At 36.8% G+C, this 23,193-nt stretch overlaps 4 protein-coding genes across 6 annotated transcripts in view; 3 read left to right on the top strand and 1 right to left on the bottom strand.

Moving 5' to 3' along the window:
• LOC108056851 (phospholipid-transporting ATPase ABCA3) overlaps positions 1–2,674 on the top strand; it is an 82,893-nt gene extending 80,219 nt beyond the window's left edge. The window contains exon 8 of the mRNA XM_070216107.1: positions 2,641–2,674. Coding sequence (XP_070072208.1) covers positions 2,641–2,659 — 19 coding nt within the window. The 3' untranslated portion in view covers positions 2,660–2,674. The remainder of the gene's footprint in view (positions 1–2,640) is intronic.
• A 417-nt stretch (positions 2,675–3,091) lies between these two features.
• Positions 3,092–22,616, bottom strand: LOC108056847 (uncharacterized). The gene is made up of 3 exons (XM_017140866.3): positions 22,412–22,616; positions 15,411–15,676; positions 3,092–3,681 (listed from the first exon to the last, which is right to left on the bottom strand). Exons 2-3 carry the CDS (start codon positions 15,469–15,471, stop codon positions 3,536–3,538), a joined length of 207 nt encoding a protein of 68 aa, XP_016996355.1. The 5' UTR covers positions 15,472–15,676; positions 22,412–22,616; the 3' UTR covers positions 3,092–3,535.
• Indy-2 (I'm not dead yet 2) lies at positions 7,706–10,423 on the top strand. 2 transcript variants are annotated; one of them, XM_070216899.1, is made up of 13 exons: positions 7,706–7,861; positions 7,921–8,032; positions 8,085–8,201; positions 8,299–8,447; positions 8,504–8,618; positions 8,675–8,730; positions 8,788–8,913; positions 8,968–9,303; positions 9,369–9,463; positions 9,520–9,606; positions 9,669–9,862; positions 9,977–10,114; positions 10,173–10,423. In XM_070216899.1, exons 1-13 carry the CDS (start codon positions 7,839–7,841, stop codon positions 10,311–10,313), a joined length of 1,689 nt encoding a protein of 562 aa, XP_070073000.1. In that variant the 5' UTR covers positions 7,706–7,838; the 3' UTR covers positions 10,314–10,423. The 2 variants fall into 2 exon arrangements, with proteins under 2 accessions (XP_070073000.1, XP_070073001.1); XM_070216900.1 differs by having other exon boundaries at positions 7,713–7,861; positions 7,925–8,032.
• LOC108056846 (protein I'm not dead yet 2) lies at positions 10,490–13,806 on the top strand. 2 transcript variants are annotated; one of them, XM_070216901.1, is made up of 13 exons: positions 10,490–10,641; positions 10,700–10,832; positions 10,890–11,006; positions 11,070–11,206; positions 11,260–11,374; positions 11,525–11,580; positions 11,645–11,770; positions 11,823–12,158; positions 12,224–12,405; positions 12,793–12,986; positions 13,054–13,334; positions 13,413–13,631; positions 13,698–13,806. In XM_070216901.1, the coding sequence occupies exons 1-11, from the start codon at positions 10,634–10,636 to the stop codon at positions 13,306–13,308; spliced, it is 1,659 nt and encodes a 552-aa protein (XP_070073002.1). In that variant the 5' UTR covers positions 10,490–10,633; the 3' UTR covers positions 13,309–13,334; positions 13,413–13,631; positions 13,698–13,806. The 2 variants fall into 2 exon arrangements, with proteins under 2 accessions (XP_070073002.1, XP_016996354.2); XM_017140865.3 differs by having other exon boundaries at positions 11,058–11,206.
• Positions 22,617–23,193: the final 577 nt, after the last annotated feature.

The raw sequence follows: 23,193 nt of genomic DNA, 5'->3' as shown, positions 1-23,193 counted from the left end.
ATTGCCAAATTCAAATTCAAGACAAAGACTACATTTTTTATAGAATTCAATTTATATTTCAGTTTCTATTTCTAATTTTGAAAGTAACATTATTATTTCAATTGTTTGAATAAAATCCCAGTTTTAGTTCAATAACATGCATAAACATTTCTTTATTGTATTGTTGTACATAAAGTATATCGTATATAGTTTTAACAACTTTCACACTACTTTTAACATTTATAGATCTCACTTAGGTTAGATTTAATTAGTTAAAATAAAGTACACGTTTTTTTCGTATTGAATTCTTTGTTTCATTGTACGTTTGGTCCCCCTTTTCATGACAAAAAAGGATGCACTGCCCTCGAATTAGCTACAAATTCAATAGTTTACTAGGTATAAGTGGTCACATCTATCTTGGTTACATAGATATCTATATGCTACGCTCGAAGTGCAATTGGATAAATGCATATACAATACACCATACATCCGCCCCCCTTCCCTTCCGGCAACACTAAAGTAATTTCATTAATTTCGTTTCGTCCTGGAGCGTCCTTTCATCTTTGGCCAAGTCATGTGGCAATTAGTGAGACAGCCATACATAAAAAAAAAACTATAAAACCGGACGTAAAGTTCACTACGTGTGCTATGGGAGGTTTCTCTGTGTATTTGAAAGTCCGCTTAAAAAGTAACGAGTCATTCTTTTCGCACGCAGCGAAAGTGAGTTTCCCCTCAAAGGATAGGGATGCATTTTGAGTGGCTAACCCCGTGCCCCCGAAACTCAATTTTTTTTCCTAACCCAGACACACGACAAGTGCTAAAATTTGTGCTCCGCGTGTTGCAATCTTTTCTTTTTTATTATGGTCGTCGTAAAATTTATTGTTGCTCTTTGAGCGTGTCTGCGTTTTTATGCTGGGATTTTTCTTGCTTAACGGATAATTAGTAAAGTTTTCGCCCTTTCCATATTTTTCCTTTGCATGGCTATTGTTGATGATGCAATATTAAACTACATTTCGGTGGTTGAGTGTCAAGTTAACTTTTGTGTTCGGTTTGTGGTCAAAGTTTTGTGTTGTGAAAAGAAGAGGATTTTTTACAAGCGTTCAAGATGTCTTCTATGAATAATAAATTCTAAAAACTTTAAAACAACTCTCAGATCGGCATAACTTGAAAAAATAAATATAATAATTTTAACTTATTTAATTTAATAATAATTTAATACTACTGTTAGTCAAACTTACAAATTTATTAAAGCTGTAAAATAATATGACATGAGCAAATAAACATAAGAAACTTTCCTAATAAAAATAAATTTCCAGACATTATTTTAACTGAAGCGTTCTTCATCGTAAATCCTTCAACGTAAAATCTTCGCCGAGTTAATTTTCCATGTCAATAGACCCATTTGGTCATAAGTAATTCGTCTGGCTTTGCCGTAAGTGCCCTGTAGCCGCAGGATCTGAGAGGACTCGGTCTCCACGTGGTTGCCAGGCAATTGATGAGCTCTCATCATGGCCTGCCAATTTGTCAAACGATAATTTCTGGTCCAACGAACTTTGTCATTTATCAGTTGTTTAATTTTTAAAAGCATTTCCAGGGGATAAAGTGGCAGCCCCATACCCAAAAAATCGAGTTATTTGTTTGCTCTTGGGCCTCTTGATGTGCCTAAAAAAGCAGGAAAAACAACAAAATGCCTCGAAACCGATGACGGAGGTTGTCTAAGCTGATTAACATTGAGTTCCCGACACATTGGCAAAAAGGCGGATGTGTGTTGGTTTTCCCCAATTTTTTGTTTTTTTTTGGGTTGTGAGCCGGAATAGATATTTTTGTGGGGCCTTCCGGACGACGACATAAGCTTTAATTTATGCTCACACAACAGCTCAGTTCGGCCAAAGATCCTTTAAATGCGGTCCATTTTGCTCTAATTTAATACCAACTCTTTCTGGCCTTTTATCTCCGGCTCGGAATCGCTTTGCTACCACTGAATCGCTGGGCGATTTTCTTTATTGTTCCTTTACGCTTTGTCCGTGTGCACTGCATCCAGTTTCCGTTACTGTTTTTATTATTACAGCCTCGAGCCACGGTCTTGAACTCCCATCCAAAAAAAAAGAGCAGGAAAAACCCAGAAAATCAGACAAAAAGGGCCACAAAAAAGGGATATAAGAAAAGTCACTCACTAGCTGGGAATGTCTCCCTGCCTCCCCGTCCATTGGTTGGTTAAATGCTCCCGCGCTGTCAATATTCGAAATTGGAATATGTGTGTAAGATTACACAGAAAAAAATATTACAATGGAAAAAAAATATATAAACAAAAAATAAAATCAACAATAATCTAAATCCAACTTTCAAAGAAGAAAAAATTGTGGGAATTAATGTAGACTATGACTTATGATGATATAAAATATAAATAAAAATGTAGTTTTTTTCACTTTGTCTCTTTACTTTGAGAATTTAATAAAAATGTAGCAAAATGTAAAATAAATTTTATGTATCTATTTGTTTCTGTTTGTATTACCTAAAAAGTTAAGATGTTTTTCTAGATTATTTATCGTCAATAGATGTAGCTTTAATATTTCAAATATCATCCAGCCCAATTAAATTTTGTTTAAATGGGTATTTGACCAAAAAATTCGATTACCATTTAATTGTGTAGTTTTAAAAAAGACAAAAAAAGTTAAAGTAAATGTTGGTCAAATTTGTATGGTTTCTGAAAACAATGACTGCTATCTGCGACCCTTTGTTCTAACTATTTGCAACATTTTTCCACCATGTACATATGCACAATGTTTCCAGCATTTCAGTTTGGGGGCAACAATATCGACACAGCGCACTTGCAGAAGTATCGTTTATATTTCCTTCGCTGCCATTATTCCGTGGTGTGAGGTTTCGGTTGGCTCTTTTTTATTATTCCTCCTCGGTTTGACAAACAAAAGGTGGCTGCTGCATGGTGGAATTCGAGTGAATTGCATTTTAAATTGAAATGCCAGGGTGCGGCATAAAAACTCGAATTTATGAAAGTCTTAAAAAGTTGAAATTGTCTGGAGCGAATAGTGAAAAATTTAAAAGGCTCTCTACGCTTTCATATCCTTTAGCCTCCTTGTGTTGATTATTTTTTCTAACGACCGGGGTGTAAGAAAAATACGAAATGGCAAAATACAAACGCCTAATTGGCTGGACAAATGTCAAGTGCCAGGGTAGGAACCCACTGTGCACAGTGGCCAAACAATAGAGCCATGCTTCCTGACACTTGAGAAAACTGCAACTGTGGCAAAAAACCAACAGAGAATGGCGGCAACGTTTAAACAGCACAAATTCCACTGCTTTCCGATTTGTGTACGTGTCTGGGGGGGATTTTGGTTGGGTTGGGTGGTATGTGGGGTTGGAAAAAAGGGGAGGCCACTCTGGGTTATTTTTGTTGGCCAACTAAATCGTCAACGTCAACATTGTCGCAGACCGTGTTGACATTTAGCCTTGCACTGCCTGCACCGCTGCAAAGGAAAACAAACGCAGGACAAAAGGAAAGAAAGTCGCCCCATTCATCCTTCGATACCGAAATCCCTTAGGCGTTGATATAATATTCCCGCTTCTTCTGGCATTTCTCATACGCAATGTAGCACAGGGCGATGGTGATGAGCACCAGTATGGTAATCCCCATTATGATGCTGACCAGTATAATCTCATCGTTGATGCTCTTGTACGAGTGACCTGAAAAAAAATAGAAAGCAGAGGGAAAGAAACAAGATTTAGAGGCCTCGCTAACAAATTACAGGCAATTATTCTTGTCAGGTGGTTGAAATGTGGGTGTGCCACCCACAAAAAAGGTGACTCCCTGTTGTTTGCCAATCCACAATCCACACATCTGGGATAGGGATTTTTTTAAGGGCTCAGTACCCATGCATATTCAAACAATACGGAAAACAAAAACAAATTTAGCCGGACCATGACAAATGCACTGTTGTAAAGAATAAACGATGGCCATATGCCAGAAGCAATCTGGATGACAACCCACGCACACACAGAAAAAGGAGACATAAAAACTCGTAATAAACAAAAATAATATGAAAATTGGATTTGCAATTCGAATTTTTACAGCAGCAGATGTTCCAACATTTTACGATCTCCCCACATATGGCCTTGCATTATTAACGCAATTATCGGCCAACAGTATTGTAAAAAGCATGACTGGGATTAACTTTTAAGCTTGATTTACTAACGATTGAATTATAGAAAAAAATTTTGACTTCACGATTTGGCAAAAAAAGATAAGTACAAATTATACACAGTAAAAAATGTGATATATACATACATATATCAACATATTTTATCATATCAGTTATTTCATAATTTATTTAAAAAATAGGTACAATTTAATAATTTTTCGAACATATAATTTAAAATTAGACGAATATAAAATAAATTGAAAAATATTCAATAGACCTGCACATATCGAACTTATTTTTTGACAACTTTTTTCTGTGTAAAATGAAAGCTGCTTAAATTTAACGAAAAAAGATTTTGCACTTTTGTTTTATTTAATTCAAGAGACATTTGATGATTTAATTTTTTAAATTGTTAATTTATGTTTTCTGTAGTTTTCATATTATTTCTTTAAAAAAACCACAAATTCGGATTAATTTTGTATGAAATAAAGCATTTTTTAATGCTTTATTTTATGGTCATATAAATTTCCATCCCGCCAAATTAAATCTCAATTCATGCTTAATTCGTTAAAAAAGGATGAAATGCGGTTAGGGGTTTGACTTTAATTATATGCAAATGCGGCATTTGCAAATTTAAATCATTCGATTTAAACGCGGTCGGTATAATTTCAATTTGGCATAACCAAAGCCATTTCCACACAGCCGCCTTTTTGCAAATAGGCTCTCATTGTTCGGGTCCATTTGGGCCAGATGTTTGCTTTATGGGTAATTTAACACATAATCGATGCCGAGCATTCACAACTCGCCTTTAGCGCTCGCTCCTCGTCACACATCAAACAAATTAAAATCCTGTTTACAGGCAGCCAAAGCGACGCCGTCACAGATTTGTTAATTAGACGGCTCGCATTACGAGGGCTCAAAGCCCAATGGCCCATGTCCCAAAGCTAAGGTTCACCATAAATCTCCTTTTCCTGTGTAATACATATTATATGTGGTGTTTGGTGTGTAGTACATATGCATATAAGGGTTTGAGCGCTAAATGTGTTTGATTGTCGGCATCGAGGCGTTGAGTGCTCTTCGTGGCTCACAGTTCACGGTCACTAGGCCCCCGGATAAATAGGCAATCATTTCGATTGTTTTCCCTTGGCCAAAAGCCTTACCTGCCGTGCAGGCCATAAAATCCAAATGGATGCAGCAAAATGTTCAGCAAAATGGCGGAAGATAAAATACGATTTATGGGAGATTTCTATTCCCAAAACATATGAATATAAGATACTTAGATGCAAAACTACTTTAAATATTTGGCTAAGAAATTTCATATCTAATATATCATGTGTGTTTTCTTTTGTTTTCTGTTGGTTGTTTTCTCATCTTTAAAATCTAAAATTGTATCATCTTTATCCAAAAGGATGCAGAAAGTGTTTTGGAAAATGGTGGAAGATAAAATACGACCTATGGGAGATATGTATTCCCATAACATATGAACACAAGATATTTAGATGCAAAACTACTATATTTCACTAAGAGATTTCGTATCTTAATATTTTATATGTGTATCCTTTTGCTTTCTGTTGGTAATTTTCTCATCTTTAAAATCTTAAATTTTCTCATCTTTATCCTAACAAATAACGAAACTACTTGAAAATTTTACCAAAACATTTCTTATCTTAATGTTTTCTGTTATTTCATGTTGGTGATTCTAAACTAGGATTTTTGGGTAATTTTCTCGTCTTTAAAGGCGAGGTGTTCACATTTCGGTTGACCCCATTGTTAATTAGTTTTGCACACAAGAATTTCTCTTGGCTTTCGGCATAAAAGTGCTTCATACATATGGGACCCATATTTTCATCCAGATGCCAGAATTAGTTGCTCACATAACAACATAAACAACAATTTTATTTTAATTTTCACAAAACTTTTTCTGTTCACAAAACCTGGGGATGAATTTCAGTTAAATTCTATTTAAAATATATCTTCAATGAAAGGTGTTATTACTTCTAAATGAACCGAAATCTGCTTCAATTAGCTGATGTAAAATGACCCGTCTCTTTAAAAGGCCATGGCTAATAGGATTTGGCAAGAGTTTTAGTGCCATATTATACCAATTAAGGAGAACTTTCAACCGACAATTGTATCATTAGCCACTTTGGCTATTCTGCAAAAGTTTCAAGTGACATTCAAGTGCGGTCAAAGTTTTGTGGCCTTTGCCATGTACACACTTCTTTGGGATTCTTCGGGCATTTATAAGTTTCATTTGAAGACCACGAATTTGCGGTTGCTTAAAACATCAAAAGCGCAACAAAAGTTTGGCATATCAAACAATAATTCACACAGTTCGGGCTGTCAAAATGTAAGTTATGATAGCGTGAAATATGCAAAGCGAATGCAGGAGACGAACGCCTCATCTTCAGCCGCAAATTGAAATACGAAATGGAAAATGGTGGCGTGGCCCATGGGCACAAAACTGGGCTAAACTGAGCGTAAATTATTAAGGTTCACGACTGGATGAGCCTAACCGCTTTCGGGGCTCCGGCGAAGGACACATGTCCTGCTGCCAGCCGATATGTATGTATTAAATTTCATTTATTGTTCTCTTCCCGACCGAAAATCCAGTCAATAAAGTCATTTGACAGATTATGTGAATAGACAGAATACTATAGAAAAAAAATATAAAAGCGTGGAGGAAAGTTTGGGTCTCACATTCATCTAGCATTATGTAATACCCTCCACGAGTGCGTGTGTGTGCGTCCTGTTTGTCCTGTCTCTGACATCTTTCGAAATGTTTTGTGGCCACAAGGATTGGGCCAACATTAAGGAATTTCATTTGGGCCAGATTGAAGCAGGACTTCTCGAACACTCCGACAAGGACGCGACCGCTTGAAGTAAATATTTAATGCTACACAGGAAAAAAGTTCCACAAATATAATGGCAAACTTTGAACTAAAATCTTTATATTGCATACACTTAAAAATTATTAAAAATTTACTAGGACCATAAGATTAGACACTGATTTCATTATTAAGAGTAATGTTGTATAATTTACATTTAATAATTATTTTTGAGCCAAAGATTTTTTGACCTCTAAGTTTCGAATAAATTACCAGCAGAGCATGACTAGAATGCGAACTGTTTTAGATACTGCTAAATGTGTTCTCTTTAGAAAATGAAGAAAAACTAGCAAAAAGCATTCAATGTGTTGACAAACACAATTGATTTGAAAATCAATAGAGAATCGAGTAGAATAGAATTTAAAAGCGTTTTCTGGGACACTAATTGCTTTGACAAACAAAATGGAATAGAAAATTGCCTGGATTTTGTTTGAAAATGAGAGACTTCAGTTGAATTTTGTCCTTAATATCCTTATTTTCTCTATGTGGCTTTCTTTAATTCCAGTTTTGACCTCCTCTGATTGTACAACTGTGGGGGTGCGAGAGGAAATTATCAATTAGATGACATCAAAGTGCGTTCAGATTTAAATTTCCCTTTCTGAAGTGCCGCTGATTGCCGGCGAACCTTAACTAAGAGGACACCAAAGGAGCAGCGATGATATTTTCCTGGAATATGCTTGAATAACTTAGTACTCCCTGATACTTAGATCCGATTATTTATGTTTTATTTTATCGCACACTTAATACACATAGTACACAAAAGACTCAGATGTTGGGCTAATAATCTCATTTGGGGGCCTGAAGACCAAAGAAGATGGCAGAGCCAGAGGAACCAAGGTGAGATTGGTTGATATTGGAAAGTAACCCATGGAATTGACATTCTACGATTCTCCTAGGAAGTTTGCAGTTGGCCCCTGCTGTAAATATCACTGGCGAGGAAAGATCACTATAATGATACCCATAATCACATCTCCGCTCCTTATTCTTGGCTTCAAGAACGACATGAATGTAAGTGTTTTTAATCCATTTGTAGTCTACTAAAAACCACCTGATCTTCTAGGAGTACAAGTGTTTGTACATCATAGTCACAATGGCTCTGCTGTGGGTGACCGAATCATTACCCATCTACATAACTGCATTGTTGCCCATTGTCTTTTGTCCACTATTTGGTCTTTTGGTGAGTATACCTTGGTCTTCTAAAGTTTATCCAATAATATAGAAATCTCTTTAATCAAAACTAAAAATTATATTTTACATTAAAATTACATTTTTAGGATTCCGCAGATGTGTGTAGAATGTACTTCACCGACACGATTGTCATGTTCTTGGGCGGACTTATTGTGGCCTTGGGAATAGAGTACTGCAATCTCCACACCAGAATTGCCCTGAGAGTTATCCGAATTGTCGGTGGAAGTCCAAGACGGTAAGTTTAATTCCTTAAGTTATTTTTCAAATAGAGTTAGGGATTTCTTTTTCCAGTTTATTGGTGGGATTGATAAGTGTAAGCGTGTTCATGGGTCTGTGGATATCGAACTCGGCAGGAACGGCCATGATGTGTCCCATAGTCAAGGCGATCATCAATGAAATGGATGTCGTAAGTATTTCGAATTTGTAATACCCATTTTTCTGGGGTTACCATATTATTTTCAGAACAATATATTTCCGGTATATATGACGCAAGAGGAAGAGCCGGTGGAGGAGGGAGAGTAAGTAATAGTGATTTTTATAATATATGGTTTTTTCCTTCTCTAAAACACCTGCAGCCCACCTCATCCGTCCAAGGTTTCGATTGCCTTTTACGTGGGCGTGGCATACGCCTCCACAATTGGCGGACTGGGAACTCTGATTGGCACGGGAACAAATCTGGTTTTTAAGGGAATTTATGATCAGTAAGATAGTGAATCTAGCTTAAGACAAAAATTCAAATTGATTTTCTTACCCAGGCGATTTCCCACTTCCACGGAGGAGATCACATTTGCCAACTTCATGTTCTACTCGATCCCCATAATGGTTGTGTGCAATATAACGCTCGTTATAATCGCTCTAATGATAACCAACTTGGGTTTGTTTCGACCCAAAAGTAAAACCGGGCGGCTCATTAAGGAGGCCAATATAAACCGGAAATTGTTGGAGGAAGTTCTGCGACAGCGTCATAAAGATTTGGGTCCAATGAGCTGTCACGAGATCCAAATTTCCGTATTATTTGCGATTATGATCCTACTCCTAATCACCCATAGACCGGGTTTCTTTCCCGGTTGGAGCGATCTGTTTAACGCTGTGTGAGTTTGAGTTAACAGAGTTATAAATAGACCTCTATAAACCAAATTTGATTCACACTTTTTAGGCAAGCTCGAAGTTCAGCTGCGATGATCTTCATAATTCTTCTAATGTTTTCGTTGCCCACTCAATATGTGTTTTTCAAGTACTGCTGCGGCAAGCGTGAGTGACTTAAAACCTAATGAAAATTTAATTCCTTTTTATAACTTAAATCACAGCTCCTTTTCCCGGCCAGGCATTAGATGCTTTATTATCCTGGCGATTTGTTCATGACAACATAGCCTGGGGTCTATTGCTCCTACTGGGTAGGGTTTCTAAGGTTTAAACTATCTTCGATATTATATTATTTCTCCAAACTTAATTTCAGGTGGGGGCTTCGCCTTGGCCGAGGCCAGTCAAAGAACTGGTGTTAATATAATGATAGCACGGGCCATGCAAATCCTCATCGGACTGCCTAGTCTTGTGGTGCAGATAATCACGATCCTTCTGTCCATGTTTTTCTCGATCTTCAACTCAAACGTGGTCGTAGCAAACATTGTTCTACCAATTTTATGCGAAATGGTAAGAAATATATATTTATTTATTTTTTTTATATTTTTTATTTACTAAAATGTCTAAATTAAATTATAATACCTTCTCAAGGGTATAACAAATAATATTGATCTGTTTCCTTAGGCCCTCGTTCTCGAAATCCATCCTTTGATCCTGACTCTGCCATCTTGTTTGGCAATCAGTATGTGCTACTTTTTGCCAGTCAGCACGCCTCCAAATGCCATTGTAGCCCAATATGCCCACATTAAGACCAAATACATTGTAAGTTTATCCCTTCCACATAATTAAGACCCCCTTTTTTTAAGAAAACATTTTCTAGGCCTGTTGCGGCGTACTGCCCACCATTATTGGATTTCTCCTGACCATTTTGAACACGAACACATGGGGAATGGTAATATTCCCGAAAGCCGGTAGCTTTCCAGATTGGGCTAAGGATATCAAGAATCAGACTAATATTTAACAATGGAACCAATTCTTCTTTTTTAAAGAATATAAAATATGTATTGTATTAATTAATGTAAAATGCAAAATAAGGCTGCTTTAATATAAAATACGAAGAATCTTACAAAAGTTTTGCGTAAATATAATCACTCTTTTTTTATGAGAAGAAATATTATGTGTTGTGTTATTTTTTAGTCACTGTATAGTCGTGGTTAAAAGGCAAGGACGATGATCATATTGATTGATTCAAAACTTATTTTCAGCCAAAGAGTGAGCCTTGGAAAAATTGTTCTTTTGAATACAGCATTTATTTTACAAATGAGTTAAAGGACAAACAAAATGGCCGAGTAAGTAAAAAAAAAAGGTATGTTAAATAACCAATTCACTTTATATCCCCTCTTGCAGTGCTGAGGATAGATTGGGAGGTGGCAGGGCCATGAAGCGCTGTTGCGGTTTCCATTGGAGGGGCAAGGCGACCATCATCATACCTCTCGTCACATTGCCGCTCTTGGTTCATGGATTAATGACGGGCTTGTTGGTAAGTTGGATAGACCACATTCCACAGTGGATAATCTAATAATTTTCCTACCTGCAGCCATGGGTTTGCATGTACTTGGTGGCCAATATGGCGCTCTTTTGGATAACGGAGGCCATTCCCCTGTATTTGACAGCTCTGTTTCCGATCGTTTTCTTGCCTCTTTTTGGGATTTTGGTATGTACACTTAATTATTTGGCACTACAACTAATTTCTGACATATTCTAGCCCTCGGATAAGGTATGCAGTTTTTACTTCAGCGATACCGTGGTTATGTTCCTTGGCGGTTTGCTGATCGCTCTGGCCATCGAATATAGTAATCTCCATCAGCGCATCGCACTCACCACCATTTTGGTAGTGGGCTGTAGTCCAAGGCGGTAAGTTTTTGTCCAAAAGCCCTTTCAAAAATAATAAGGGCCCCTTTCGACAGCTTGCACTTCGGTTTGGTCATGGTGACTTGCTTCATATCGCTTTGGATCTCGAATTCGGCGGCCACGGCCATGATGTGTCCCATAGTTAAGGCCGTTCTCAACGAAATGGAAGCGGTAAGAAATGTTTCTTTATTTTTAAATGTGATATAAAATTGGCCACGAACTTAAATCACTTATAATAGTTACTTTCAAAATATTTGTTGGTCCTTCGAGCCGGATTTTTATCTTCCTTGATACGCATTTTTACCTGTTCTTTACTTTTAGCAAAATATTTTTGCCATTTACAAGACACAGGAAGAGGAGCCAGTGGAGGAGGGCGAGTAAGTGAAATATGCTGGGAGATGGGAAATCGAAATCTTACGCCGAAACCATTTTAACTTTTAGCCCACCGCATCCATCCACCATATCGATGGCCTTCTATTTTGGAATCGCATATGCCTCGTCAATCGGCGGATGTGGGACTCTGATCGGAACTGGCACAAATCTAACCTACAAGGGCCTATACGATACGTAAGGATTTCCGATTGTTCTGATGTCATATATCTTATCAAAAAACCCATAGGCGCTTTCCGAATTCCGAGGAGAAGATCGACTTTCCCATCTTCATGGCCTACGCCATTCCATTTGTGGTGGTCGTGCTAATAATTCTCACCTTCTTATCGCTGCAAATCACCCACATGGGTCTCTTTCGACCCAAAAGCAAGGTTGGTCAGGAGGTGAAGAAGGGCGCCGAGAGCAAGGACGTGGTCAAGGCCGTGATCAAGGAGCGCAAGAAGGAGTTGGGATCGATGAGCTGCCATGAAATTCAAGTGGGACTGATCTTTATCCTCATGATTTTCCTACTGTTCACTCGAAAGCCAGGCTTCTTTCCCGGATGGGCTGACTTTTTGAACGCTCAGTGAGTTTCTTTTACACCTTTCGGTTGTATCGAGTTACTCGTATTTTTTATTGATCTTTCCATAGACCCATAGGAAGTGGGCCACCGGTATTTTTCGCTGTCCTTTTGCTCTTCGCCCTGCCCACTCAGTATACTTTCTTCAAGTACTGCTGCGGAAAGGCTCCTTTCCCGGGACAAACGCTGGATGCCTGCCTTTCGTGGGTCTACTGCCACAAGTATACGCCCTTTGGCTTGTGCTTTTTGCTGGGTAAGTAAGTGCTCATAAGGATTATTTCTATCAATTAGATTTCACTAGACTTATATCTATGAAATAAATGTATATTCTATATCTATTCTATATCTGTTAATAGAACATTCATAATTACACAGAGAAAAAACAAAAAAATATGAAATATATATTGTTTCATATTAATATGAAAAAATTGGTAAATGGTAATATTTCATATTAATATGGTACAAAATCATATATTCGGAAATATCATTTTGATATGAACACAGAACGGACCAAAATTGACCAAAAATAAAAAAATATCCGATTGATGACTATTTTTGATCTTTTTTTCTCTGTAAACACATAAATTATATTTTATTTTTATTAAGAAGTAATATATTTTAAGTATTAATTCTTTCACAGGCGGAGGATTTGCTTTGGCCGAGGGCAGTCGGGTAAGCGGAATGGCCAAAATGCTGGGCCAGTCCTTGGCATTCGCGGGAAGTATGCACTATGTCCTGGTTGTGGCCATGTGCATTGCCATTTCCCTATTTTGTACAGCCTTCGCTTCTAACGTGGCCATCTGCAACATTCTGATTCCGATATTTTCGGAAATGGTAAAAATTTTATTGATCTCATATATTTTTGTAATTTTATTATTAATAAAATTTTTAATATTATTAGGCCATAGCCATCAAAGTGCATCCCATTGTATTGACATTTCCCTCTGCTCTGGCCTGCAGCTTGGCCTTTCATCTGCCCGTGAGCACTCCACCCAATGCAATTATCTCCGGCTATACGGGATTGAAGACCAAGTACATGGCTATTGCCGGTATTTTGCCAACATTTTGGTCCTTCTTCTGTCTGCTATTCACTGGAACCGTGTGGACAATGGTGATCTATCCAGCTACCACCGATTTCCCCAAATGGGCTCAATAAAAAAATAGAAATGGAAAAAATGGAATGTAATACTGAGATTTGATTTATTCCACAGAACATTTTTAAATTTGACAGAGTTATATATTTGTCTAACTAATTTTCAGAACTTTTCCGCAAAGGTTTATCCATATCCTCAAAAGTATTACAACAACCAGAATAGAATGCTAACAAAATTATCAGAATGGAAAATACATTTGTGAAATTTCCGATATTCCCAATAATTTTCCTGTCAAATCAAAATATTCGTACCCTTTAAGTTAAAAGAATGGTGTTTTCGCTTTGGCAGCAAAATTGTTGACATGAATGCCGAAGCCTTGCAAAATGTAAGTACATTAATCGCTTTCAATTTTCCGAATTTTCCCAATTTAATTTATATTTTCCCATTTTAGTTTTAGATGACAATGCACAGTTGTTGCTCTTTTTATACCAGACATGTTCAGTTTTTGTTTTAATGACCAATAAATACATAACGCACAATTTGTGGCAATAAAAACTGTACGTGAAACTTGTTTAAAAGTACAAAAGCCTTCTCGATGGCCAAATTGATAACTTGGGATGGGGCGGAAATCTAGCCTACGGGTGGGGAGTTCCAACTCACTTAGGAGAAAACAAAAACTTTATGCAAACACAGCAAGATGTCCTTCGGCTGGTCCTTCACCTGAACTCATTCACATTCGCAGAGCGCTTCATATGGCAATATAAAATCAAGCCAAACATCATTACTCTGAGCTGAACTGAATTATATTGCGTTCCATGCGTAAATGATATGTATTGTATGCCGAGCACCCGAGGAACCATTTATAGCGCTCAAATCCCCAGCCGACACACGCATAAACAAATAATGTACAAGCTCAGGGAAAATTCCGATGCGAGTCGGTAAGTACTCATGTGTATAAGAAACGCACCGAAATAAATGTAATAAAAACCCTGACAAGCGGAATATACATACGTAATCAAGACACGAATAAAAACACGCTTTTCAACACTGATTACGGTGAGGCATGCGGCAGGACTTCATCAGCAGGACGTCAGGACGACGACGACGATGCCGTCGGGGGGGCCACAACATAAGCCCGCCAAATGGGCGACAGTGCGGACAACGAGCCACCCACCCATCCACCCATTCAACCATCCCGAAATGCCTGCTGGGTATGGAATGCTGTACAGTGGGTTTGGGGGTTGAAACAACAATGAGGCTTGTCATTTATTCATACACCAATAATAATGACAGATTTCAATAAACATAATTTTTTATTATTTGGACATTTACTTCTGCTTGTTTCGGAGCTCTGCCAGACACGCTGACAGGTGAATGGAAGTAATGAATTATTTATCAAAAAATATTAACAATAATAGCTTTCCGAAAAAATATCGTGCATTATTTAAAGCTTTTCAGCAATGTATTTATTATTCAAGGGAATTTCAAGGCCCGCTGGTTATAGGCAGGGTCTTGTAATTTATTTATTGAGAAAGGACCTTAATGTCCTTCCTTTCTAATCTTTATTTATTCAGTTCTTTTTTTGGCAGAAATAAAATAAAACTAATATAACGTTTACACGACCTTATTTGTTTTTTGATGGCCATTAAAATAGCAGTAGATCTTTGACTTTATGGATAAAATAAAAACAGTACACAGAAAAAAAATTGACAAAAGATCAGAATAATATGTGCAAGTTAATTTAATATTTTTTAAGATCAAGTTATTCGAATCATTTTGATATGAATAAAGATTATGTTTATCTTATTTAACAATATTTTTTTCAAACATACTAAATTATAAAAGTATTTTCAGAACTTTTACAAAATGATAAAATATCAAGTTGATAAATATATCATATAATCATTTGGCATTAATCATATCGGATTTTTATTGATATGAAATTAATTAGAAATAAACATTATTCATATCGAATTTGTTTTCTGTGTATCACTAAATCATATATTTTGAAATTAAAAATGCAAACCATAAATAAGTAAAGGAAAATGTTATAAGGATCTAACAATAAAATAAGTATTAAATATGACCGACACAAAGCCCTTATTAATGTCAAATTCTTATCAGGATTTCTTCGTCACTATCCGCACTATCTTTATCTACTCACCACTGTAATAATTGTTGTCCGAATAACCGTATTTGCCGGCTGTCCTGCCCCCGCCGGCCATCTTTATAGATTGCTTTGTTTCCTTGGCTCGTGTTGATACTTCCTGCTGCCCTAAGCCGATGTTGTTCTTGTTAGTTAGTTGTTAGGGACTGTAGCTGCCACTTCGGGACCATAAAACACTCAAAGCTGGATGGTCTGCTGATCGGCTTTTGGCTGTGCTAAAGTTCCTCCTTTTGCTGCTTCTTCGGATGCTTCCGGGAAAACAACTGATGGAGAAGAGAGAAGCAGAAAGGAATGCAAATAAAATCTGAGTAAATCCAGACCAACAAATTGTTAATGACTCTGTCAGAAGCATATAATCAACTTGGGTATGAAACAGAAATCAGAAGTCTCACATGCCGACGGCATAGGGAAACAGGATATGGAAATAAGTCGCAAAGTGTTCTGGGTTTGGCATAAGCCTAAGTGAGCCAAATGTGTGGCAAAGAAAGATTCATATTTTTTTAGGACTTACGAAAAGTGAATAAATACAAATAAATATTTTAAACCTTAAAATAAACAATTGTGGAATATTCTAAATATACTAAACCATAAAACAAACCTCAAGGATTTAAAAAAAAACATTTTTAAACAAGCTAAAACAAAATTAATAAATTTTTAAACAGACATTTCTAATTGACATTTTCCCACAGCGACGAAAAACCTAATTTGTAATTAAAACCAAGTCTAAAGCCATTGAAATATGCAAAATAAATCCGTTTCCTTTGTTTCGGCTTTAATGGAATTCATTTCTGGGAACACGCTAGCTTAGCCGCTAGTCACGTTACGTATACGCAACGTCAGCATGTTTTAATTACAGCAAACACCCAAACAGGAGAGCTCGCCTCGTCTGGTCGTGTAATTATGCATATAATTAATATGCAAGTACTTATTTAATATTAACCAAATTGCTGCCACTTGGAGCGTGTCGCCGACGGCAACAGCAGGAGTAACCATCGAGCGTTTTGCTCCCATGGCAACAATAAATTGTGTTCAATTTGTGTAATTAGTGTAAGAAGCTTTGCCAGCCAAAGGTGAATATGGGGGGCGGTGGGTGGTTTAACTGTGTGCAATTGTGTGCTAGTGGGAGGGGCAGGCCAATTTACACACATACACATAAATTGTTTCCCAGCTTAGAGAAAGCAATTTGGAAATTGCATGCACAGGGATTCGCACAGGGGGTTAAATGTAAAGGCTGTGCGGTTGGTTTATGCCCGATGCCTGATGCATTTCTCTAGTTAGTCCGCTCCATTTACTGTGCTCGGGGCCTTTTTCGATGAGACCCACCCGTGCAACAGGGCGGATTTGGCCAAATGAGCTCTGCGATTTGCCATTGCAATTTGCTGACGATAAATTTCCAGTTAAAATCTGAGCTTAGCACAAATTGGTTCTCCTTTGTGGGCTGTATGTAAAGTGTGGCTATAACTTAATTAAAAACTTAGCGAAAGCTGTTGGAATCAAGTGGCAGAACGGTGCTATCGGATAGTTTAAAAGCCTGTTAAGACAGAACAATTGATTTAGGACCAAGTTTGTGGGACATAATGAACCTTAAATAACCATTAACGGGGAAGGAAAGACATCCTCTGAAAGGACATTCTGAAATCCAATTTAAAGTCGGTAAACAACAATTCACTTGACAATACATTTCTGTTACTTATTTATAAGGCCATTATCCTATATTTAAGTGAGACAAAAGTGATTTTATTTTATTTTGTAAACTGTAAACTAATTGATTCAGGACTAAGTTTTTGGAACATCATAAACCTTAAATAACCATTAAAAGGGCAAAGAAAATATCCTCTGAAAATACAATTTAATACAATTAAAAGTCGCTAAACAACAAATAACTTTTCAAACCATTTTTTACATATTTATCACAAAATCATACATTTTTCAACAGTCGCTTCCTATTATTAAGTGAGATAAAAGCGATTTTCTATTAATTTCGTTAAATGTAAATTAATTTTGTGAAACCCCATCTGATACACTCAGGTTGCCACTACCAACTTATCTCATGAAACACCATCAATCAAAGCAAGTTTTGCCGTCTGGCTAAATAGCTAGGGAAAGTTGGAACGTAGTCCAAACTCCTAGAGCAGCTAATCTGTGTACCATATCACATCACTCACATAGAAACAATCCATTTAAGGCTGAGCTATTAGATTTCTGCCAATCGAGACGAACTTTTGTCTGGCAAACTTTTCTGTTGGTCCATTTTCCTGGCCTAATGAAATTTATCGACTCCCACGCACAACAATATGTTGCAGCCGTAAAGTTATTCAAATTAAAGTACACATCCTTTTGCATCTACTTTCGGGGGCCTCCAAATTTGATTATGAGCTAAAGTTTTCACTGGATCGGGTTTAAAAATTTCTTGCACGTACTGCGTGAAAACTCAATTACACGTTGAAAGAGCAATTCCTCTTACGCCCCCGAAACCGAACATCCTGGTCGGTCCTCCTTTTCAGCAAGGTGGCAAACAAATAATAGAAGTTTTTCCGCTTTGCTGTTTGTGTGTTTTGTATTTGCTATTGCAATGTTGGCTCACACTAAGAAATAAAATGCTATAAAGATTAGAAGATTATGTGTGAATCTAATTGTTAGCTGCGTCGTTATTTTAAATGAAATAAAATATAATTCCTTTAAATAAATTAAGGAACCATTTCATAATATATTTGTACTTTAAAATAGCAAATTCATCTAAAAAAATAAATTATTAAAAAAAATGAATAAAATTCTTAGAAATTAAAAAGGTCTTGATTAAATTTACCTTTATTCGAAATTTTACAATTTTATTTTTCAACTATTTTTATTTAAGTTCTATCTATATATTTTGAAGGAATTCTTTAAAAGGACATACAAATTAATGGATAAGGACATACAAATTAAAGAAATATTATAGTAATAAATACAATAAATACTAATACACTTATTAAAGTTTTAAAATAAATAAAACTAAAGTATTATGATAAGAAATAGACTTTTTAAAACTCTACAGAATAAATCTTCTAGTTTTAATAAACAATTTCTCTCAGTGGCCGCATTCTTTGCCTTTTTGTTTCCTTTTGTTTAATATCTCTTTTTCCTTAAGTGTAGTTGCAGCTGTTGGGACACAAGCCATAGGAAGAAGACCGCAGTCTAAGTGAGAACATATGTTGGACAGCAGATACACACCAGCGTATAAGAAATAATAGGAGTGCGATAGCGATAAAGGGGAAATGGGGAGGGCAGGGCGGAAGGAGATAGGAGTTCAGAGGCTGTCCGGAGTGATGGCTTCCATGTGGGGTCCCAATAGGTTCCGTTTCTGGCTCTGACCTCCTGTAAAGCCAAGTGATGACCGAAAATAGCACTAAAATTGTCGCCTCTGTTTCTCTGCATTCAGTCAGGCTTTGTCTGTCTGCGTATTTTCTCAGTGGTGTGCGTGTGTTTATGATGGCGTTTCTGAATGTGTGTGTGTTGACATCCTGTTTCCTGGGCATGGCGTGTGCGCACGAGTGCCATTGTCTAAATTATTTGGATGGCGTACATTTTCCGTTGAATTTGCGTGCCCTGCACCGAGGACCTGTCCATGGATCCTACTTCTCTTCTTCTGCCTCCGGAGAACTCCCTGATGGCATCTGATGGGGCACTCGACGCCCCAAAAACAATACATCAATTTGTACGTATGCACGTGGCCCAGGCGTTTGTCATGGCAAGTGATTCCTCATGATTGGCCTAATTGTCAGTCAGGTCAGAAACGCCCCCATCCCCTTCCCCAACTACCATGAATGGAAAACCGATTCGATCTTTCCATTTTCCCTTCACACATCAAGCACTTGCACACATATTTACACTGAGTGGGTGAGTGAGTGGCTCTGGGATGGACTTTTAAAAGTTACATTGAAGCTTTTAATTTAATAGATATTTGGCTAAAGTTACTTAAGTGTTTAATTACCATTATTTAAAAAATTACCTCATGGAAAAAATTTAATTTTATATTTTATTACAAAACATTTCTACACAGAAAAAAAATCGATATGAAATAGGGTCAATTCTACCTTATTTCATGTCAATAAAAACTTTTATTAAAAAGCCGATATTATTTATGTCAAACTTAGGATTCAAACATATCAACTTAATATTTTATCATGTCATATAAAATATCAAATGTAGTATATTTTAAACAAATGATGTAAAATAAGATAAACAGAATCTTAATTCATATCATTTTTATATATTGATCTTGATCTTTAAAAAATATATAATTGACCACCACATATTCTGTGTACAACACAAACACTAAAAATCAACAGTTTTTATTACAATTGTCGAAAATATTAAATAATTAATTTGTCTTTCCTCTTGAAATAACCTCTTAGATGAGATAATAAATGCCCTTTTGGGACACATACATTTAGGTCTTCATAAATATTACATTTATCTCAAAAACTAAGCCGCCTATTACGTTGTGACAGTAACATTTTAAGGCCCAGCATGGAAGTGAATTTAATAAAATGTGTCAACACTGCGTATGCGTGATAAACGTATAACTGAGGTCCACCCCACCAGGCACGTGCTATGTGTGCGTTGGTTTCCAGGTACAATATGTACATAGAGTTAATTGATGTGCTAATGGATGCTTTATTTTAGAACGGCTCTTATTTATATTGTGTCGAAGCCATTTAATTGGAATAGGACTGCAAACAGTATAAGGTAGGCTGCAGCATACCCTATATATTGATAAATTCAGGGACCGATGGAAACGTTGAGTAAACCAAACTGTAATATTTTTAATTAAAAATGTGGCTTTCACTTAAGTAGAATTCAATCGCAACTTCGGAGTCGGCAAATAAAAAAGTTTCTCATCAAGCGACGCAACTTTGACAAATAAACGGATATTATTCTTCAAATAGATAAATCGTATTCGCCTGGTCTCAGAGTTTTGCAAATAAATGACTACGCTCTCCTTTTCACTTTCCTTATATTGGCTTCTATTGATTTTCCCTTCACTTTATTGGAATTTTCCCGTGTATTGTCTTGCCAAACACAAATCAGTTCTCCCCTTCAACTGCACAGGTAAACACTTTTATTTACCTACCACATTTGGCCACCTCGGTACACAATATTTTGATCCACCGGGGATTTGCTAAGATGGTCGAACAGGCTTACCTGTAATTAGACTGGGGAAAACTTTCCAACCAAGATGTTTATTAATTGCACATGTGTGGGCAACAAATTTAAGCCAGCCCGGCTTCAAGAAACTTCCCAGCTTCACTCGTTTCGCATCTGCTTTTCAAACTGCAAGGAGGTTGAAAGAAAATCGACGCTTTCAATGTCTTAGCCGGCTTTTGCTGGGGCTTTTCTTGAAAAATGGAGAAATAAAAAGTGGTTCGAGTGCCTTAAGCACCGGTAAGCACTATATAAATGGAAATATTGCACAAGTCGGTTGCATTTTATATGATGCTCCACATTGGAAGAATACTTGTCTACCTTAAGTGAGCGTAGGAAATGCTAATAAAAGATTTAACTAGAAAACGATTAATAGTTAAAAGCTGTTTTATGTTGGCACAATATGGGAGTTGGTTAAACTTTTTAATGGTCGGAACAAATGTAAAATATTCCTCTTTAATGCAAATTTTTAAGACGTAAGTCATCGTGAACAAGCTGTTTTTATTACCATTTTATGCAGGCTTTAAACTGCGGTTATACTATAAAAGTTTTAGTTTAAACACGTCAAAGTACAGACATTAAAGACCGAAAATGAAATTTAATACGATATTGGAAAAGAAAAGAGCATACTGATGAGAGATGTCACGTACAACACAATCTATTCTATTATTCTGTTGAGTTTTATTATCTGAATGTCAATTAAGAAACGTGTCAAATCCATGTGTTTAATAATTAAAAACTCTGTTTATATACATACAAAGAAAACATTTGGAGAAAAACTTGTTATAATGGAAAGATATTTTATGGTAACGCGATGATTAGGTTGGCTTGAGTACTTTTTTTTATGGTCAAATAAAATTTGAAATATGGCTCTTTAATGCAAATTTTAAGTGGGGAAGTCCAGCTCGTGCAGGATATTATTTATCATCTTGATTCACTCGATTTTAAATGCCTTTTATATTTGTTTCATGAAACGTAAAATTTTTGCCAAATTCGATAACTTTCTTAAAATATTCTCATGGTTTCCAGTCCATCAAGTCTATTTTATAAATTTAACAAAGAACTTAATTTGCTTTGGCTGAACAATTTGACGTTGACATGCCAAAGAAATCTGGAAAATTCTTAGTAATCTCTGTTTGCTTAACAGTCAAGGAAGGAACCTTTTTGTAGCTGCCAAGAACATTTTGCAAACTCTTTTGAAAGATCAAGTTCATGGCTGTTTGTCATTAAATGCCAACAATCCGAATCCAAAACAAATTGTTCAAAATTTAAATGAAGCTTTGGTAATGAGAAACCAAACAGAAGCAGAAAGTTTTTCTTTCGGCTGAATTCTAGCGCAAAAATGACGAATACTTTTAAGATAAAAGACAATTTATAATGAGTGGAATAACAATTCCAAGAAGGCCCAAAAGCAAGCACTTCTTCAAAGTTTTATTTGATAATAAAAACCATAAAATTCAATAGCTAAATCATAATATGCAAATGATGGCGAGTGAAAAACAGGGCTTAAATAATTTAAATAAGTTTAAAGCCCAGGACCCGTGGAGAAATAGACAAGCTTAATGAATGGTGAGTGGTATACCGAGCGTGAACTTGACTCTGAACTGTGAAAAATGGAGTGCTGATGGAAGTGTAAAAACGCCAGCATGCAGTAAAACGACGGTCATAAAACAAGCCGTACAGTTGCTCATAAAAGCGAGGAAAGGTGGTTCCAATGCCACACACCTTTCGCTGGCTGACAGACTGCCAAGATCTGTGCGCGGTCTATAATTGATTTATATTTGCCATATGGATGAGGTGGGGGTGAGGCTTACCATCAGCCTTTGTTGTCTGCCAACTGCCATTAAATGGCTAATTAAGATTTCAGTCCGCTGGCAGTCGTCCAGCAGTTGGCCGCAAATCTCACGCCTTTTTAAATCCCTTCTTGCTTTTTTTTGGAACCCGATTTTTCGACCCGTTGGTATATAAGACTTCCGTCCAGCGGGCGACACAAAAGCGCGCGAAATTACACAAACAAACGGGGGACCCCGAAAACAGGACTATCTGGCGCACACACGCAGTCACGTAAATACGGAGTAGCCGCCTCCGATTGGTCCGAGTAAATATGGCGCCAAACGAGTCGAGAGGATGTCGCCTTTTGGAGCCTCCGTTCGGTTCGGTTCCCTGTGTGTGCCACTAGCACATCTGTCCCATCTGACGGCGTTAGTTCTACTGATGAATGAATCCTTCGAAGGATGCCAGGATGCGGAAAGTTCCCAGCATGCGGTGGACCAACAGCCGGAGAGCTTTTACTACGATGCAAGCTTTTACCTTCATCCCCAGTCCGCGATGAAGCCAAAGTCCGGAGCGATGCTACGAACTTGCGATACCTATTCTTGAATGTCTTATGATATCCTGACTATTACAAAAAATCCTAAAATTATTCTGAGTAGGAGGTTTGAAAGATAAACAGTGTCACTTTAAAAAAACTTTAACATCAAAACAAATAATGAAACCCTTTGCCTGTGATACCTTGGCCAATTTCTTGTGCTAATAATCTTGACGAACTTTTTTGCAAAACGCAGTTTAACTTGGGAATTCGTAATGAATTCAAAAA

The sequence above is a fragment of the Drosophila takahashii genome, chromosome 3R (genome assembly GCF_030179915.1).
Source record: "Drosophila takahashii strain IR98-3 E-12201 chromosome 3R, DtakHiC1v2, whole genome shotgun sequence".
Taxonomy (NCBI): domain Eukaryota; kingdom Metazoa; phylum Arthropoda; class Insecta; order Diptera; family Drosophilidae; genus Drosophila; species Drosophila takahashii.
The sequence above is the reverse complement of the archived record's forward strand: the minus strand, read 5'-3'. Positions and strand labels throughout refer to the sequence as shown.